General features: G+C 39.6%; 1 protein-coding gene across 2 annotated transcripts in view; it reads left to right on the plus strand.

Moving 5' to 3' along the window:
- The window catches only part of RGS20 (regulator of G protein signaling 20), a gene marked incomplete at both ends in the record, with an annotated part of 58,430 nt that extends 42,499 nt beyond the window's left edge, over positions 1-15,931 (plus strand). For both annotated transcript variants that reach the window (XM_082754820.1, XM_082754821.1), the window contains 4 exons: positions 8,654-8,802; positions 13,263-13,349; positions 14,216-14,450; positions 15,743-15,931. In XM_082754820.1, coding sequence (XP_082610946.1) covers positions 8,654-8,802; positions 13,263-13,349; positions 14,216-14,450; positions 15,743-15,931 — 660 coding nt within the window. The remainder of the gene's footprint in view (positions 1-8,653; positions 8,803-13,262; positions 13,350-14,215; positions 14,451-15,742) is intronic.
- Positions 15,932-21,107: the final 5,176 nt, after the last annotated feature.

Raw genomic sequence — 21,107 nt, forward strand, 5'->3', positions numbered from 1 at the left:
TTTTCAGTGAAGTCTTAACATGTTGCAGTCCAAATCAAAGACATACTTTGCTCTGCAATAGCACCAGCAGGGAAACAGAAACAGGGCAACACTCTTAAACACACCCCCTCCACCCCGTAACTGTTTCTTAGCAAGAAAGCCAGACTTTACTCAGAAAGAGGCTCTAGTGCAGGTGGTGTTTTGCAGGGAGCAGGCTGATCTTGCAGCCAAACGTGCAGCACCGAATACTGAAGAAGGAGCAGAGCACATGTAAGCCCTCGGTAGAAAAAGATGTAAGCTACAAGTGGCACGATCTAGGCACTGTTACCTGTTACTGTGTGGGAGTGATACATTTTCAGCTATTCCTTTTGAAATGTAAAGCAAGGCGTTCATCTGGAGAGATGAACCAAGCTCCTCGGAGCTGCTGCTCCTCTGGAAAAAGATAAATGAAATAGAACAGGTAAAGGCCCTTGGTTTCTGGGCATCTTATCTAAAAGCAGCCCAGAGCTGGTGCTTACACTCAGGGAAGGGTACTGCCTTCTCCTGTCTCTCATCCATGCACTGAAGCCTTTGACAGACTTGGGTGCAACCCATCTGAAGCTGCATTACGTGGCGTGGCTCCCGGTATCCACTCTATGAACGCCCGTCTTGCCTTCTTTAACACTTAAATCCTCCCATTTCTATTACAAGAGATCAAATCTCCAGTGATATCAGATCTCCACAGAGCTCTTACTATTAAGTGGGCAGTCCGATAACTATGCATAAAGTGTGTGCATACGTGTGGGTGAGTTCATTGACACAAATGACAGCTCTTTATTTAAAATAGCACGCTGCTCAGTGCAGAAAGCACGTGTCAGATTTGTCAATGAAGAGGAAGAGGCATGAGTGTCAGCCTTCCTGTTCATATTTCAGCTGACAACATTGCCAGTGAAAGCACGTTGTGGCCCCAGCTACTTCTGAATTAATAAAATGCAGCTTCAGACTTACCTGCAAGCCTCGTCTGACATCAGTGGACAAGGACAATCTCTTTCTTCTAACTCTGGCTGCCATTACTGGCCTGAAGAAAGAGCAGCAATTGCAATATTTATGTAGCCTCACCTAAAGCTCACTGAAACCCGTGAGTGTTCTTCATGGTTTCGGTGGAGTTTGGATCAGGCCCAAAGTGTCTACTGAAAAAAGGCTGGACTACAGCCATCCAAACCGGGCACTCCCACTGGCTGCCAGCTATTTTCATAGCATGTGGCTTCACACGCTGTGCACTCACTGCAAAATCTTCAGGCTGTGGCTGTGCAAATCAGGCCCTGGCACAAGCTAGGGCTTGCACACCTGCTTACCTGTAGCGTGTGTAGGGAGGGAAGGTGCTTTATGTTTAACAGAATCTTTGCTCTTCGCTAAGCTAAGAAAACTTTATTGTGCTTTAGCATAAAGTGAGGATGAAAGTGTAAACATTGTCTACCATCTTTTTGGGGGGAGTGGTATTGTGATTTTTTTTTAATCTTTGCAATTTATATTTTAAATATTCCTCCTTTGCGAAGGCTGTTTTCTGGGTGGACCACCTTTCTACCCAGAGATGAGCAAATATTAGAAATGTTACAAGTTAAATACCATTAGTATGGTGAGGTGCTTTTAACCAGGGCAGTAATTTTTTATTCCTGACCTTCATGCTTTGCTGTGTTCATAATGTTACATACGGAAATGCCTCCTAACCCGAATATCAGATAGGCATCTCATGGAGTGGAAAACGTATGACAGTCGTACTTATTTCCAGTACTTCAGTGTTGCTCTTAAGGCACACAGGATTGCTTCTCCACGGTTTTCAAAAGTAAAAATACTTGCTGAAGTCCTTGGGAGACTTTGCTGTTGTATTTTTGTTTTCTGAATTACTCATTAGCATTCAGTAATAATGTGTGTGCTTTTTTTTCATTTTTATGAATCATAGATGCTGTCTAGCTAGATAAGGAGCAAGATTATGGGCCATTATTTTTCTCTATTTTTAGTTCACTGCTTTTTAGGGATATTTTTCTAATGGATTAAGTTTGCTGTTATTAAATAGAGAAGGATCTCGCTCTCCCTGGGAGATCTAGAAACTCCATATCTGTGTGCTGACTTACAGCAGTGAACTGACCAGAGACAAGCTGATCTGGTCAACAACTACTGCCCTTCTCAATTAAACACTTGACTAATTGGCAGTTCACCATGGGGGGAATCAGACAGTTGTGTGGATTTCTCCAGGCAGATCCTGCTGTCTGCCTTAATCTGGTCCTTCCAGAGATGCCAAGGCTGCAAGACTGGTCAGACCCCACATAGGTTGCAAGTAGTCAGGGGAAGCTTGTTCCTCACGTGGAAGCAGTCAGAAGAAACTTCCTGCAGATGCAGAAATGATTACCTATTAAACTGTCCTATGTGACAGGCAGTTAGGACATGCTGTGTGTGTAGCCTAAGGTAATCACTAGGGGTGGATCGGGGATGTGCCAGAGTGGTCCCAAGGAGCACGGGGCAGTTGGATGCAAGAACTGTGCATGGCTGAGGGAGTCTTACCTGATCTAGCCTGCAATGCCACAAGGACCTCGGAAGAGTGTTGCCAGCAGGCCAAGGGAGGTGATCCTCCCCCTCTACTCAGCCCTGGTGAGGCCTCGCCTGGAGTATTGTGTCCAGGTCTGGGCTCCCCAGTACAAGAGGGACATGGAGATACTGGAGCAAGTTCAGAGGAGGGCTACGAAGATGATGAGAGGCCTGGAGCACCTGTTGTACAAGGACAGGCTGAGAGAACTGGGCCCGTTTAGCCTGGGAAAGAGGAGACTGAGGGGAGACCTCATCAACGTGTATAAATATCTGAGGGGAGGGTGTTGAAAGGATGGAGCCCGTCTCTTTGCAGTTGTGCCCAGCAACAGGACGAGAGGCAATGGGCACAAACTGAAGCACAGGAGGTTTGGGCTGAACGTGAGGGGGCACTTCTTTACCGTGAGGGTGACAGAGCACTGGGACAGGTTGCCCAGAGAGGTTGTGGAGTCTCCTTCCATGGAGATATTCAAAACCTACCTGGATGCCATCCTGCACAACATGCTGTAGGTGATCCCGCTCAGCAGTGGGTTGGACTAGATGATCTTCAGAGGTCCCTTCCAACCCAAAGGCCTATTCTGTGACCTTTGCAACAGAAACTCCTCTTGTTGCCTGGACAAGAGCCAGCAGAATAGCACCTTTTATTCCTTCACCATCCCTATGAGCCAGTTTGTTTTTTTCTATGAAGTTATGTCCTTCACCAAGCAGATATAGGTGTCTTTGACAGCGCCATAGGCAAACTAAAGAAGACATCTCTGTCTACTAGAAGTAGACAGAGATGCATTTCATGTTATATCCAGCAGTTGGCTAAAACTGTATCCAGGCTGGAGTTAAATAACGCTGGAGACAGTAGAGGTTAAAGACCTTTGGTTAAAGGTATCTCATCTCATTCCATAAAAAAATCTGAAAGTATTTTTCTTTTCTTTTGAAAGATTCCTTTCAAAACACGTACGAGAGAGCAGCCCACCTCCAGTTTTTAAGTCTTTCTCCCCTGCCTTTTATTCTCAAACCCATTTTTAACAAGGCACATTTCTGCTCCAGGTGGTGGGGGACAGAGAAGGCAGATGCCGATTCTCAAGTGCGAACAGCACCCAGCACAGAGGATTCTCACACAGTTTGCTCTTGTTCATAACACCTTCCCCGAGGCCTGAAAATCTAAGATAAAGGACGCCCACAACACAGGAAGTTTGGAGCAGTGAAATTTCCATTTTGGTACGAGGACATTACCTATAAGAAGAAAAACAATTCCTGATTGTCTTATTTCTCCCTTCCAAACCAGACTTTAGAGCGTGGATCTCTCATGTGGTACAACAACTTACTAAGAGCATTTAAGGTAATAGGGAATTAAAAAAGAACACGAAACTAGGCAGTAGCTGAGGTTTTTGAAACCCAGGCATATTCTGGAATACATCTCTCACAAATGAGGTTGATGAATTTCTCCATAAACTCTCCTCCTGGACTTTTCCTACCTTGAAGAAGTGATATAGTTTTGCCTGAAACTTAAAAGGGCAGAGCACTAGAGCTCTGTGTGACTATCCAAGTGACTTTCAAAATCAACAGGCCAGTAATTTGGACTTGAACCTGTGAGATTCTGACTTTCATGAAGATTACAAAATTTCTCTAAGGATAAACCTATCCACTGCTCCTTTCCCATTTCAGTGCCATAGTGGCAGAACAACAGTCTGCTGTCTGATTTGAGTGACCTGAAGGCACCAGATGCAGGAGGATGCCCGTACACCTTGCTTTCCTCAGGAATGCACCCTCTTGTTCCATGGCCAAGTAACAGCTCCGGGGAAGCCCTCACCTTTGAACACACTTATATTTATACATACTTCATCAGTCTGGGCTTCTAAAGCTCCAAAGTCTTCTAGCTGATTGCTGCACCTAATGTTTTCCCTGGCCAGCTCTGTACATGCGTTTCTCTTCAAAATCATGCTACTGGTTCAAGAAAACAGAGATCATTATTTCAGCTTAAAACAAAAATAAGAAAGCAAAGCATTATAATCAGGTTGTGAGGATGAATTTAAACCATCTCTTATGCTACCTATGAAAAGCAGCAGCTGGCAGGGGAGCAGTCCACAGGTACCTCTCACCCTGCTTCCTCACTCCACCACCTGTGAGTCTGCGAAGTGTAATCACAGCTGGGAATGGGAAGGAAAAAGATTTAGCTAAACGTAAGCATCAACATGTCATTCCCTTTAACAACTTTAAAAGTAAGCTATTAGCTCAAAATGCCAATGATGATTGAAATGTTGTCATTAATCACCTACAATGTTGGTCTGGAACATAAAGTCCTCTTGCAGCATGAGCCGTCACACTTTCGTTTTGATTTCAGATAGTTCAGGCCCTTCAGCTGAATACTATGAGATAAACTTGAGGAGATAACAAGTCACTGATACTAGCTACTATAGCAGTAGGATCCACAGGTCAGTAATTCTTCCAATTATGTTGACTGCAAGTCTCTTCACTGATGCAAAGAACACAGACTAGATTTTTTTTTAAGTGGTTTTACACCTACCGCAAGACCCAGTCAGACCATCTGATATCCCAAAATTAGCAACCATAACATTTAATGAAGAGAGAACTGTTTACTGGGAGGTCTAAAAAACCCTCTCCTCTTTGCTATTAGCATTTAAAATCTACTGAAGACAGAAGTAATGGCCATCATTCCCATAGATACACAAGGTAGTCAAGCAATTGTTTAAATTGCTGCTTTATATTACAATTAATGTTAGCAACAAGTGGTTTTGTAAATTCCTACCAATACTAGTCACTGGAGTTGTTGGGAAAGCCACTGCCCATTCAAGCATACAGCACAATTCAAAACAGTAATTCTGGTGACTGACTGGGAGGGCTCATTACATAGCTGTGGTAGCTGTAGGAAAAAGAAGGAAAGAGTGATAGTGAAATTCTGGATCCAGTAGAGTCAGCAGAAAAAATACTACGGACATGAGTCTTTTCTGGTTTGGGTCCTGTTGGTAGCTCACTGCATGATCTCAGAAAAGTTGTAACATCTCTATAACTTTTTTCCATTACACCTTCCAATACACATACTTTTATGTGTACAAATCCATACCCAGGTGGTTTCAATGCTTTTTAAAGTACTTTTCTTTGAGTGCCTAGATGAATTGCATAACCTCAGCCTTTGTGCCTTTGCCTCTGTTTCTGCTACAGCGTGGTTCAGTGGGAAATAGGGAGCTCTTGGTAAACTTCTTATATCACCACACATGGCTGTAAAATTGCAGCATTTTTGTTACTTTTTTTTTTATAATCATCTTTTAAAAAAATAAAAAGGCAAAGAAATTCAGAAAACAAGTACATATCCTGACTAGACGCATGGCACTGACATAGCTTGGAGCAGGGTCTGTGTCTTACAGCATGTTCAGGTTCATGTTTGGCAGTACACGGTCTCAGCACGATCACAACTGGAATATCCATTTGCAACAAACTGTGGTGCAAACATGATTTTTTTTTTAATCTTTTTTATCTTTACTATGTGGCCAAAGGGAGTTGGGTTCCAGTGGGTGATTATAGATAACAATGTGCTTGACTATATTTTGGCTTAGAACCAAAGCTACGTTAAAAAAAAAAAAAAAAAAAAAACAAAAACAGGACAGTGGTGCTGGATGGGTCTCTTACTCATTGCCTGTCCTGTGACCTGGGCCAGCCTGATGTATTTTTTTTGTCTCACAGGTCTTAACTCTATTTGCCAAAGGAGTTTCTTCAACTTTTTTTTATTACAAAGTTGTCTACCTTGCTACTCTATAAAATCTAGCCTAGATTTTATTTACTCCAGGCTAACCCATTATTTGCCTCTGAAAGGAATAGAGAGCAATAACAACCTTTTCCTGATCAGAAGATCAACATGCTTCTTGGTTTGCTTTTCTAGGTTAACAACCCTAACTTCTACAATTTCTCCATGTAAGTTGTGCTTCCTAAACATCTTGCATACCCTACTCGCTCTGTCTTTCTTGGCATGTGATGCTCACAAGGAGTAAGTTTACACAGAGGAGTAAATTACTTTCTGTATCTGAACACTATTCCTGCTAATACACCTCAGAAAGTCACATCCTGTTTAGTTTGTGATCCACCCCAAACCTCTATCATATGTGCAGTATGGCTGTCAACAAGCCTGCATTTCCTGTGGTAGAAAATCATTGAAAAACTCTGTAATAAAAGCTTGGGCTGTCTTTAAGCCAACAGTCCTCTTATATATGTTACGCTAACCCAGCTCTGCTATCACAAAAACATGCTTTATCTGCTACAAGTATCTTTCAAAACAAGTCTTCACCACATAAGTGACCAAAAACTACTTGCCTATTCAATGAGAAAGTTGGTCTACATCTGCCAAATAAAAACGAAAACGCGTAACTTGATCTGAAAAAAAAAAAACGTGTTGAATTTGTTTTGCTCAATCCTTCCCTTTCTGTAAGTTGTGTGAGAAGTCATGCAGTGCTGAAGATTCATAAAAATGTGTAGTGCCAGAAAACTTCCAAGTTAGGGGAATGATTCAGAAGTAAACCAAAGAGCACAACACGACTGGGCTGTACAGCTACTTCATCAAAGATGTCAAAGGACAATTCTGAAGAAGAACCTGAGATGGCAACAGTGGATCCAGAAAGAGTTTTGTTTAATTAAGTCGTAGTGGGATGAAGTGGGGAGGAAGAGTGGATTCCTCCTATTTCCACCATCTTTTACCTTTCTGCTTGGAAAAAAGCAAACAGGAACCACTGTCAGTTCAATTGTAAAATGGATTAGAGAGATGAATTTATGAACTATCCACATAAAACATCTCAAGAGAAAGAGTGACTGGATTAGGCTATATAGACAGCATATATTTAATTCCAAATTATGCTTTTCTAATAATTAATAATTGTTTAATGTCCAAGAAAGCATGAACTGCTGTTAGATACAGTATCATCCCAACAATGCTTTATAGTTCTTTACTTTCTAACTGAAATACAAAAATGCATTATTTTTTTTAAAAAGATAGGTATCTGGAAAGGAATTAATACTTATTACTTTAATATTATAAAACTCTGAAGGAAAGAAATCTGAATTTACAGATGTGCTCTGCATTTCACATTTATGTTTCCACATTTTGAAATGAAAAATGTCCTGAGTTTTCTGGAAGCTATATCCTTTTTCTGATTTTCTGTTTCTGGTCATTTAGGAATTGCTTGTGAGAACAGGCCTGCGGAGTTACCAAATTGGTTATCATTTCTATCTGCATTGTTCTTATGTTTTATTTCTCCTGCAAAACTGGAGCATCTTCTACTCAGCATGTCATACGTTTTTCCCTTGGGAGAGTGGGTGGTTCTCATAAAAACAAAATAAAAACTATTAAGCTCTATAATAGAAAAACAAATTCAGCAGGAAAAAAAAAAATCCAGCAGAATTCAGTGCTGCACTCTGCTAAAATAAATCCACTTACTTCTGGCACTTCTGAAGCCTGTGACAATGTCCCCGCATCCTCCCTCCAAGTTACAACACTACTTCCTAAACTTTACTGAACATTTTAGAGAGGAAGGCAAGTTCTAACTGTCTGGTGTTCAGCTCATCAGATTGTGTTTCAAGTGTGATATTAAATTATCAACACGCAACTAACATCTGTAGCAACTGATTTTAGTTCCCCTACAATCATCACAGCCTCACAAGGTTCAGCAACCTGAAAAAACCTACCTGCAAAGGGAGATCTTGCTACAGAAGGGTGGCTAGCTATGGATCCGAGAATCAACCTTGCAAGTCAAAAACCTCAGGAAATCCCTTGCAACCACTAGGCTTGTATGCCAGCGCCCTGAGAGCTGTGGCTCTCCAAGAACAGACACACCTGACTTCACCAGCATGCTCCTAGGCTCCCTATTCTCATTTGTATTCCCATTTGTGTGCAGAACTCATAGGCCCCTTGCCTTCCATCACAGCACTTCAATGAAACGCGTGAATTTTCCACAGGACTCAACACCTCGGAGATTTGATAGCGAATAAAAGGAAGCATTTAGCTTCTTGGTTCTTTTGAAGCTGTGGCTTTCCATAGTTCTTGGTAAGGTTTTTGTAACAAAAGCAAAATAAAATAAAAACACGTGTCTTACTTTCCCCTTCTCTTTTTGTCTTGCAGCCCATGGGATCGGAGCGGATGGAGATGCGCAAGCGGCAGATGTCCACGACCCAGGAGACCCCGGGCGCTGCACAGGCTCAGCACAGCACGGGCAATCGAGGGTCCAACGCCTGCTGCTTTTGTTGGTGCTGCTGCTGCAGCTGCTCATGGTACTACACGCTCTTATTCAAGCCTCTGGGGAACGGAGTAGCAGGGGAGGGAGGTAACAGGCAGCGTGTAGGACAGCATAAGCTAAACAAAACACCTGGGAAATTCGGCAGGGCTGGGACCGTGAGAGAGATGACTGTGCGCTAGTACTAGACACAGCCTTCTGCTGTAGTGCATTTTTTCCCACTGAAATAATGGATATTTATGTAAAAATTCTGTAAAGTATCATCAGAAGAGATCAGAGTAAGAAAGCATTTTAAAAGATATTTTAGTTCTTGCCTTAGCCTTCCTCTAGGCTTTGCAGATGCACACCTATACACATGGAAGTGACCCCCCTTTTAATGAAGCTCAGCTAACACGTTCAGCTGAAGTTTTAAAAAAACACCACAACAACAATGCAGCAGTAAGAAGAGTGTTTTTTCCTATGGGCATTAAGGGCTCTGTAGAGTACTCTTACATGCCTCCTTTTAGAAATCCTTATCATCCTCACTCTGCATATTTCTGCTGAAGAGCATCCAACTCTGATTCGATTTCTACCTATATAGCTATTCACCCCTAGACAAATTTGCTATTCTATTTATCAGGATTTCATACCTAAATAGATACCTTCCTCTAAAGCATTTCTACACAACTCCAGTTATACAAAAAGGGAGTTATATGACTAGTATGCCTTTAACACACAGAAATTATATTCTCAGTGCCATTTTATGCAGTACCAAAAGCAGCACTTATTATTGAAATCAGATCTATTTTTATTTAAAAAAAATTAAAAAGGAGCAAAAAAAATCATGTATTATGTAAATAGTTATGGTGATGTCCAGAAGCCTGGTTATATCACAGCTCTCCACTTTAAAATGCTTACTCTGCTAATGCTATGGTACCAAATGGCTTGCATCTCAGCCCGTGGCTCCAAAAAGCACTCGCTTTCTGTTGTCCAACTTAAGGTCAGAGCTTGCAACACCTGAACAGCTGAAGGAATAGGACAAGCTTAACCAATCCCTACGTAACTGCATGCGTGAGGATATATCTTGCTTTATTAATGTTTTTTGGAAACAGAATGAAAAATCTAACACACAAAAATCTAACACACGCACTTTTTTTTTTTTTTTTTTTTTAATTTCCTGGTATCTGTTTTTTACTGCTGCTTGTTCTTAGCCTTCTCCTTGAACTGGCAGTTCTTACCTGGTATATCACATTCTAAATGAATACTTCACTGCTTATACTAGTTATAAGAATCATCTGACCACGTTTTTGAATAATACCAGTGATCCTCAGTCACCGCCAGTTTTTAAACCATCTTTCACTTGTTTCTCAACACTTTACGCCTTGAAGTTTTACTCTGCCATTACACCTGTTGCCACCACTGTGTACTTCTCAGCCTTGAGCTTCAACCAGGCTCTCAGTAAAAACTGAAAGCAATACCAGAATATGTAATAGTTTTGGATTTAGGATTGGGACTTAGGAGCAGCATAGACTGTATTAAAGGGAGTTAGGAGTAGGTGTAAGAATTCATTAGTCAGGAAACTAATAACCAAGTGTCCATTCCAACAGATCTGTTGTCATTAATTAGCAGCGTCAACCCATGGCACCTACAGTTCATGTGAATTTGACCCTTGGGATTAGAGACTTTAAACACTGCATGCATTATTAAATAAGGATGAGGCAGAACCCAATTCCAAAGAACTCCCACTGCAAGGTGTTGAACAGGAAAATTAATCAAGGAAGCACAGCAAGAGAGGAAAAGGAATCACTTGATTCCTTAAAGTATTTGTTCACTTTCTCTCTCATATCAGCTCCTCCAGATCCAGCTGATTCCATTCAAAATTCAAGTAAAGCTTGCTGCACTCAGTTCTGTTTCTGTTTGGGCCCATTATTAATGGCTGAGACCAGAAGTTGCACTGAAATAAAGACAAGTCTTAAACATCCATAGGAGTTCAGCCAAAACACTGACAGCAAGCTGAATGCTTCTTATAAACGCACTATCCACCACATAAGTACTTCAGAGCAAGTAAACCTGGCACTGAGGTGAAGGGAAGAAGTCGTAAAACAACCTGCCTGGCCAGACAGGGAATCTATTCACCATTACTTCCCCCTTACACACATGTACCAGCAGTTAGAAGTAAATGCTTTAGAGAAGAACATGAGCAGTAAGGGCAAAGCAGGCTCATCATTTCTCTGCTGTTGGTACTCAGCTTATCAGAAGTTATACAGACCCAACTCTGCCTTAATGCAAACAGTGAATATCTTGTAGGGTCAAAAAGCTTCGTTTTTTGCAAGATGTCAAGTACTCTGGCTCTGATTCTACAAAGCTTTTCAGCAGGTGCATAGAGGTAAACTAAGGTAACGTTTAGAGAGAGGTAATTACTGTGCCTGGTTAGGATTGGAGTTTGTTACCTCGCAGAGTGGTACCTATGTTAAAGCCTCGCTATACAAATACCAGTGTCATCTGAACAACTGTCCAGTGCCATCTCAAGTGGCTCAGGTTGGAGCTGCATGTTACACATACAAGCATCTTTCCATAAAAGAAAAAAAAATAATCTGTCAAATCAGAGTACATAAAAATTGCATTCCATCTTTTAAATTGTTGCTAAACTGCTTTTTTTAATGTCTTACCTGATATTCTTGAGAATGCTCATTATCTGTGCATCCCACTATTCAAACAATTCAGAGAAAGCAATTTACTCAGAGTGTGTTAAATTACCCAAATTTCATGATGCTTAAAATTCCTATTTGCATTTCAGAATCATCTGGGAAACCAATACAAGCTCCAAAACAGAGCAGCTTGTTTTAGCTTTAAAATAATTTGTGATTTCTTGTAGAACAATTGTTTTCTAGTAGCAAGAAATGCAAAACAAACCGTAATTAAGCTATTTTTATTTCCTATTCATAAAGCCTTTCCTCAAAATAGCTCAAGTGCTTTGAGCAGAAAAATTATGAATAGGAGCAAAAATAACAGTCTGCATGAGTCATGCAGCTGAGTTGCAGAACATCCAATATTCAGCATAGTCCTAATAGTAGACTTAGAAAGAAGAAATGGTGAAACAAGTCTCTCAGCCAGATTCTCACAGCCTGTGTTCGCACTACAGTTAAAACTCAAGCCCGCAGTCCGTCACTCTTCCAAAACCTGAGAAGATGCAGCATTGCATGTTTAGTCTCTTTGCTATGTTTACCTGTACATTTCTGGGAAGTCGGCCAGCCTGCAGGGGTACTTTGTGAGACATGGCGTGTTCTCTTAAGGAAACTTCATTTCATCTTTCTACCCTTCTGCGCATTATCCTATGAAGACTGAAATCCTTTCCATCGGATCTGATGGCTCCTTCAGATTAATAACTCTGACAAGCACATAAATTCTTGTGTATGTGTGTGAGGAATGCACAATATACCACTTCTCATATTAAAAAGGCCAACACTACTGGTACTTAGTAAAAGTCTGAATCCCATAGTCCCAAAGAGAACAGAGCACTAACATTCTTTAACTACTTGTTTTCTTTTCTGAAAAAGTGAATTCAAATAGTTCATTGATTTGAATGTATGGTTCAGATGTTGCAGAAAAATGTGTTTGCAGTAGGCAACATGCTTGCTCTCAAACTTCTGTGCAACTAACTACTTACTCATATTGACCTTTGAGAAAAGCAGCTGGAGTTGACACCTACCCTTCCAAGGGTCATTAAAAATTCTCAGTGATCACTAGTGACTGCAGCACAATTTTTTTTCTTTTAATGCTACAAACAAGCTAATACTCATTTCCAGTCAAACATAGTCAAAACGATATTTAGCAATGATCTGCTGTTTGTCTACAGGCCTCAAATTTGGATGCATATACTAGCATTTACTTAATGCTGCAGTTCATAACCACACAATGTGGTTGTGTCTCCATGTGATCTCTGAAGGATGCTTGCTCTTTCAACAAGGCATACAGAAGGATCTACCTTGCTTAGAACTTTAGCTTCAGCTCCTGAATTCAGGCTTTCTTGAGTAATGCGGTGTCACCACTCTAAACCAGAATCTCGGCACTCATCATGCCCTATGGATATAAAAAATAGCCAGGATGCAAAAAGAAAAACAAATGAACAAACAAGCTTGAAGTTTAGCTTGCATAAAACCACTGCATCAAGTGTATGTCCTGTGAGAACACTGCATCAAGCACACAATCAACACAGCATAATAAACCTCAATGGAGTACAGAGAGATTTTGTAGCTATTAAAGGCTCCTTGTGTGTACATACACTTTCTATACAGTGATATATATATATGATATTGAACAGTTCTGCTCTACGTTTGCAGGTTTACACAACAGCAGAGCTAGCATCAGAGTATAACTATGAGTACTGTGGCTACAGTTAGCTTCTGTTCTTTTAGCTGATTTTTTATTTTTTTTTTTTTTAAGTATTAGAGGAGAAGCATCTGCTGTATATTCAGTCTTTCCTTTTATGAAACTGACAAATTAATTGCTACCTTGCAGTCTTACTGTTAGAAATCAAGAGGAGGAGAGAACAAGGAGAACATCCCATGAACTCCAAGCAGAGGGTATTCCAAACTGCGAGGAAAGGTATGGTCTTTCTGAAGTGTTCTGTCAAACTAAAAATGAAACAAACCCAAACCACGCTAAATCAAGTGAATCCCCTGACATGTGCAACTAACTACTATTATCCATTTGTCATTTGAGATGAATTTGCAAGTCATCCGTCTCTTGCCCCCCAAAGAACCAGAGGTCTGATCTATAATTTTTTACCTTATTTATATGCAGTATATAAACAAATCACCAAATCCCAACTCTCACAGTACAACAATAAAAAAGCATAGTAATTACAGATTCCTTTTTTTTTTTCCTGAAATATTTTTTAAATACATCCTTTTCCCACCCAGCAAATACACACCGAAGCTAACTACTAGCTCTCAGCCTTAAAAAAAGGAATAAATACAAAGGGGAGCTCAGATCCTCTTGAGAATCAGGTAATTGTCTCTTACCAGTTAGGCAAACAGACAGGAGCCCCGCTGAAGTTGTAACAGACCGTGTCTTTTATAGTATTTGGATTCTTACTTTTTAAATATTTTCATTGAATTTTTAACAATGATTCCACAGGAACTATTAGGAATTTAAAAAAAAAAAAGCTTAATTGTTGCTGAGGCACTTTTTTACTGCAATTACTTAGAGCAGTAAAGTGCAATTTCTGCAAAGTACAGGTGATCATCTTCATCTTTTTTCTCTCAAAAGATGCTTTTGAGAGAAAAAAGCATCTTATAAATATATTTACTGGAGTTTACACCTAGGTAGCTGCAGTGCAGAATTCAGAGGCACGTGAGCCTTGCATTTTTGTTCCATCGCGATGGCAGATGCCTCCTGCCAGATGAAAAGCGTTGAAAGCAACAATCACTCATTTCTCTCTTCTTGCCCTCCTCTCCTCCTTCCTCCAGCCCTGCTCCTACTCTTGAAGAAGTAAATGCCTGGGCTCAATCATTTGACAAGCTGATGTTTACGCCAGCCGGCCGAAATGCTTTCCGTGAATTTCTACGAACAGAATTCAGTGAAGAAAACATGCTTTTCTGGATGGCCTGTGAGGAACTGAAACAGGAGTCCAACAAAAGTGTCATTGAAGAAAAAGCAAGGCTAATTTATGAAGATTACATTTCTATCCTTTCTCCAAAAGAGGTATATTACTTTCCCTAATACATTCTTTGATGCCATTTTGCACAGTTAATTCTAACGTGTTTAAAGCCACAAAAATACCCAGGAATAACTCTTATTTCCCTGTGCTCCCACATTTCACTGCTAACAAGGAGAGATCTAGGGCTAAAAGGCAAACCTTGAGGTGAGATAGTCAGTACTACTTTCAGTACTACTTTCTTTTTGGCTAGAAGAAAACACTTCCTATGCTACCTTGACATGCTGATGTGAAGGATTTAGTTTGAGGCATAACTAATGTACAGATGAAGATTTTATCCTTAAATTTTATTTGTTGGACAAATCAGCATGGATTTTGTTTGGTGTGTGTCTGTGTGTGTGGAGATTGGGTCTCCAAAAGCAAAGTAACCACAAAGAAAGTGTTGCTTGCACAGCACAAACTGCTCTTGTGCAATATGTGCAACTTGCATGATTGCAAAGCACAAAGAGCAGCTGACAAAGTACAGCACAGAACAAAGCCTCCAGCTTCTTGAAATTTCAAACCTACTTGTCTCCTTGCTGCTAACAAGCATGTCAAATTTCAAAGACATCTCAGTTCACGGTTTGAATATAATCCTAGAAGTATGCTGGAATTTTAAACCCTTCTATTTTCCTAAAAAATTCATACACTTCGTTATTTGTGGTGCAAACTGTACGTATAAAAATAATGTTTAAATCTAGACAGTGCTTTCCAGTAATGTTAGCATCTTTCTACCTTCTAGTACTTGCAGGAAAAAAAATACAGCATAAAAGTGGTGCTTGGAATCATTATGTAACCATACTTTCAGTCCACATCAATTCATTCTGCTTTTTAACATAGGAATTTGATTAAGCAACAGCTTCCCAGGTTACAGCTTGCGTCTGCGTCATCCTGCTTACTCCAAATTCAGTCTCTTTCCAAAAGCGCTACTTCCCGAGGAAACAAACTGTCACAAAACATTACAGAGCCTCTCTACTACGGAGCAGGATGCTGGGGTGGGAATAGCCTACCAGTCTCTCAGGTTTTAGTAACAACGGGATTGCAGGCAGTGCTATTCAAAGTAAGGTTGCTCCAGTGAGAAAGTTTCTCTAACCACATACTCAGCAGGTTACTACTGCCAAATTTCAGCAGTCATTTTTCCTGTAAGTATATTTAACAGTCCTTAGACTCTGGAAGGACACCACCTGAAGCTATTCAAAATACTTGCTTTTTCAAGCCAATAGAACAACACGAAAAAAAAAAGAAAAATCAGCTACTGTACACCACTATTATTTACATGACTTTTTATTTTAATATGCAGGTCAGTCTGGACTCCAGAGTAAGGGAAGTTATTAACCGAAATATGCTGGAACCCTCACAACACACCTTCGATGACGCACAGCTTCAAATTTATACCTTAATGCACAGAGACTCCTACCCACGGTTTATGAACTCTGCTATTTATAAGGACTTGCTTCGGTCCTTATCTGAAAAATCCATCGAAGCATAGGATTTTTTTCTTAAATGTATTTATTTTAAAACAAATGGGACTCTGGGCTATACCAATCAACAGGGAATTTAGTATTGATCGGATATTTACCTGAAAATAACTCAGGCAAGTTTTACTACAGACTGAATGTTTGAAACCCACACAGGGCTCTGACACAATCAGCTCACTGCAGTTTCTGATCAAATCAAGTATTACTTTGGAAAAGAGAATGAAGAGAAGATGTTAACGTTCAAAAAAAAAAAAAAAAAAAAAAGAACCCAGTATTTTTACAATGAAGCATGCAACTCACACACAGATCTCTTATAATGTGTATCTGAAGTACAAATGCCAACTGAGCATGAAAACTAATTTTTAAGTGGAGTGCCAGAATTTTCTTGAAAGCCAAATCAGTTGCCCCCATCCTCACTGTGACCAAAGTAAAAACAGTTGTACTGGCAAAATCTGGGTTACACTAAACTGCATTTCACAACCTCTATGAATTGTGCCTGGCACAGGTACACACCACTTCCCTTGGTATATTTAAGGTGCATACAATGTGATAATGGAAATCAGTATGGCAATCTCAAGTTTATGGAAGCTAATGGTTGAAATAATGATGCCTATAAAACCTTTTGCTGAAAAAATGTTATTTTATTACTAGAGTCTGCTGAAAGCATTTTTAAGTTCATATTGTTCATGTTTATAAAGTTAAATTATTTAATTAAGAGGAAGAAGAGTCTGGGCATTTAAATTCTCAAATAAAGCACAATTCTCACATATTTATTTTCCTTCTGTAGGGATGTAAAAAGCATTTCACTATTTGTTCCTGAAAGGATGGTGGTATCAATCATCTTGGTTTTGTACATATTAAATTGTCCTGTTAGCTGACAGAGCTTCTATGGTTTATATAACAGATATTTGTACATTACATTGAGAAAAGAAGGAAGCCGGCACTATCCTGTTCCACAGCACTATTTCAGACTGTCCAAAAGAAAAGCAACATCTCCGTCCACTAATAAACTCCATTCATTACAGTATCCCCAAAGCATTGCACTTGATTTCCAGTCCTATCTCAAAATTAGTAATCACAGGAAGCAGTAGGAAGAAAGTAAGCTGAATCTGCACAATCCGTTTGAAGATCTGTTATTCTCGTAAATTCTTCATTTTAAATTACATGATCCACTACAATTCCACTGTATTAAACTTTGGGGCTTACAGTGGACTTCCATTAAACTGTAGTTTTACCCACACATTTATTTAAATGAACCAAATTGGGCAAATTCTAGAATTTGGGCAATTTGGTTCTAGAACCAATAAGGCAGAATTTAGGAGATCCATTTGTTTCCTTAATACTCTAGCCAGGAGACATGAGCTCCCCTTGGTGCATTTGCAGTATCAAACAAATAGTAAGGAGCTTTCTCATTGCATAGCATCACAGGAGGAGATCTGATACAAGGTAAGTTAACAACAGCTATGAACTGGTTTCTATCATCTTCCAAAAACCAAGACAGTATTCAATACACCATTTAGAAATATAGAGAAAAATAATACACCCTGAGAGCAACAAAAAAAGTTGAGAGGAATTCTTTCTGTATACTACTACTGAAGACATGAATCATATCACAGACTCATAGAATGGTTGGAAAGGACCCGAAAGGTCACCTTGCTCACACCTTCCTGCCATGGGCAGGGATGCCACCCACTAGACCAGGTTGGCCAGGGCCTTGTTGTTCGGGATTGTGACTGCTTCATGTTTGGACATTGGTCATCTCAGCTGACTTTGTAGTAGACATACCCCCGAAGCACTAACAGTACACTCTTGGTTTATGGAAAATATTACATGGCAGGCAGTAACTTCAACAAAAGATCAAACGAGACCTGTTGGTAAGGCAGCATTCATGGGAGCCTGCAGTCAAACTGAGGATGCCACAGCTGCTCTTTTAATCAGGTCGGGTGAGACTGCTCTAAGCTGACAAAGTAAGTTTAACTAGGTCAAATTCTGCTTGCTGGAAAGATCAGACACACACATCAGAAAAAGTTCAAAGTGTATCATTTCATGAGATGGATGATACAGTTTCTTTTAACTTATCTCTCTTCCCTGCAAAGATACCTCATTAAGAGCTGGAAGACAGACTGAACACTCATGCTTTACAGCAGACAATATATTCTATTATCCTGCAAGAAAAAGATACACTGAAATTAAAGAGGAGACAAAGCTATATTGGCTTGGGCAGTTCTATGGCTAACATCAGACCATTAAAAGCAGTGATTTCTAAACTTACTTTCCATGTGCCATAACACCTAAGCAATACTTTTGCATTACAACATCTGATGTTTAAAATGCCCATCTTTCCTTAAAAATCTTCAACATTTATCCTTTGTTTTAGATTCAAGCTTTCACTCTACACCAGTGGCACAATGCTTGTCCCCAGGTATCCTGAGAAGATCTCAAAAAATACACAACCCCCCCCCAATAAACCACATTATTCTGAGGATGTTTAATGTTGGATTTAATTGAAGGGGGAAAAAAAGGCAAAACAAAAACCCACCCGCGTAAGACAGGTTTTTTAACTGCATTTCATTACTTTGTACTTGCTAATTACGCACAAACTTTTCTCAGGGCAAATGTGAATTACACTGAAATGTTACAGTGGAGATGCTGTTCTAGGACTTGGAGGAGAAAACAATGATATTGACACAAGATATTATTTATAATTCATAAAGTAAAAACACCACAAAGTCGATTTATCCTATCTTGAAAATAAGCGTGGCTGGCTTGCCTTGGCATTTACCTAACCGCAGGATATCATTAAGCTGTAACAACTTTCCAGTCCACTGCTATTTTCTTCAATGTCTGCTCTTTACAAACCAGTAGCTCCCACTGAACACACATACTGTTAAAGACTGCTCTTTCCATGAGCCTGCTAAGTAGTATTAAAATTGTATGGGCTCCTTCAGCCAGCGTATTGTGCTTTGCACTGACCTTTACATTCCAAAGTAATTAGCACAATACAAATGAGGAAAAAAAAAAAAAAAAAAGAGCCCAAAACATTCTACTATATAGATTAAAACTGATCACAAACGTTATGCATTCTTCCTGATTAAAAAGAATAGCTGAAACAGAAAGCGATCAGTGATCATCTATCTCAATGTCATCTTCAAACAAGTTTGCTCTAAACAGAGCACACACAAGTATTCTGCCTTAAATGGTATCAGTATCATATTAATGACAATAATAAAAGATTTTCTATACTAATCCCACATTTTCTATACTTATCCCAAATCTTTATAAATGATCTTAAAAAAATAAATAAATAAGTCAAGAGCAGTGATGATCTACCACAACAGAAGACATCAAAAAGATGGTCAGGACAAAATAATTTTAAACCCCAACATTCTCCTGTGCGTGTTAACAGGATTATGTGTGAGGAGATACCTTCCAGCTAAGGATCCAGAAGCCAGAAGTGTTTTCTGAGCAGCAGGAACCTAAAGCCTTTCAAACAAGAACACGAAGATGGCACTTCTTTAATACCTTTTCTCACACCACCTTTAAGAGGAATAAGCCTGGGAGAAGTGAAGCACCTGTTGCACAGATGTGCATCCAAAGCTCACTGCTGAGCATGTTCATTTTTGGACTCCGGTAAACAAAATGAAGCAAGAAGGGATTTTAGGCACCTATGGTTTCTTTTGGATCTACTTCTTGGACTTCACCCTTCTCCTGCAAGAAAGAAACCGTCCTCTTTACTGCAAAGACCAAGAGCGAGGGGTGAAGCTGCTACCATGGCTGTAAGGTAACATCAGGTGAAACAAACATTTTATTTGAACTCCTGCTGGATACACCTACAACAAAGAAAACAATATTGCAGTTCTAGCTCTTTTAATAAAGTCCAGATGTAATTTGGTAAGTACAGACAGACAATTACCGTATTTTCCTCAAATAGGAATTTTCTTGCCTGTCACCAATGTGCATAAAGATTAAAGGACAAGCAGCATGAGGAAGATCATGCAAACCAATTTCTGCCTGTCCTTTATATATTTTTGAACATATATATATATATTATATACATATATAACATATGTATTTTGCTTTGAACAGAAACAGAAATTTAGGTCTCGTCATCCAATTTGCAATCCTTTTTATCATAATTTTCTGGACTTGTTTCTTTACAAATGCACCCAAACACAGCACTGTCCAAAGTACTCATATCAAACAGCTGTGATTAGTTTGCTGCTCTCTTAAACAATATTTTTTTTAAATAATCAATTATGCATCTAAATAACTTCTGAAGAAGCATTCTTGCCAAAGTTTCTACACATAGGCTGAAAATAAACCCATTCTGCTAATAGAAAAATAAATGTTTTCCAGATTAAGGAAGGGTTATCAAATAAGTTCAATTAAACATTTTTATACAAAATTATGGAGGAAACTTTGAAATGCTGAACAATGTTCTGCCTAAAAAGTGTTTAGATCCATAACTAAACTTCATTTTAAACATTTTTCCTTTCAACAGAAAAGCCACTTTTTCTTCCTTGAACGAACTGACTGGAAAAGTTTGCTCTATGAACTATTTACCAAACACTTATAGTCCCGCAAAGCTCGGGTGTTGTCACACTATTTCAATCTCATGTTAAGACTGCCTCCATCACGCAAAAAACTACCCGCCAGAAAATTCATTTGTTTCCTTTACAGTCAATGAATTTATTCTCCAGGGACTGCACATACTCTCCCCACCCTTCCCCACAAGTCCTATATACACTGTCAGGATGGACCTCCTCAGCCCCAGGCTTTGATAAATGAGATAACGTAGCCCTAGGTACAGCGTGAGATCTCCATCTCTTCTAAAGACGTTGACGTGTTCTTGTGGAGAGTGCATCTGAAAGTACTTCTAACCTCCTGCACTGTTAAAAAGCAGGCTGTAGCAAACCAGTTTTTCTATCATCCCACATATAGAAAAGGTTGTAGTTTTAAAAATTTATTCTTGCCTGCAGGTCTACGATTTACATCAGATATTCAACATCTCAAAATTCAGTTCATGAACAAAATTAATGCCATTCATATGACATGAATTTAATATTAATTTCCCAGCCATTTTGTCTTGTCATGAATTGGTCAGCTTGGTGTCAGCAGGACAGGCCACAACAAAATGGTTTTGCTTATATACAACGTGTAAAGCAAAGTTGGTTTTCGAGCACAGTA

The sequence above is a fragment of the Aythya marila genome (assembly GCF_965140915.1).
Source record: "Aythya marila genome assembly, chromosome: 2".
Taxonomy (NCBI): Eukaryota; Metazoa; Chordata; class Aves; order Anseriformes; family Anatidae; genus Aythya; species Aythya marila.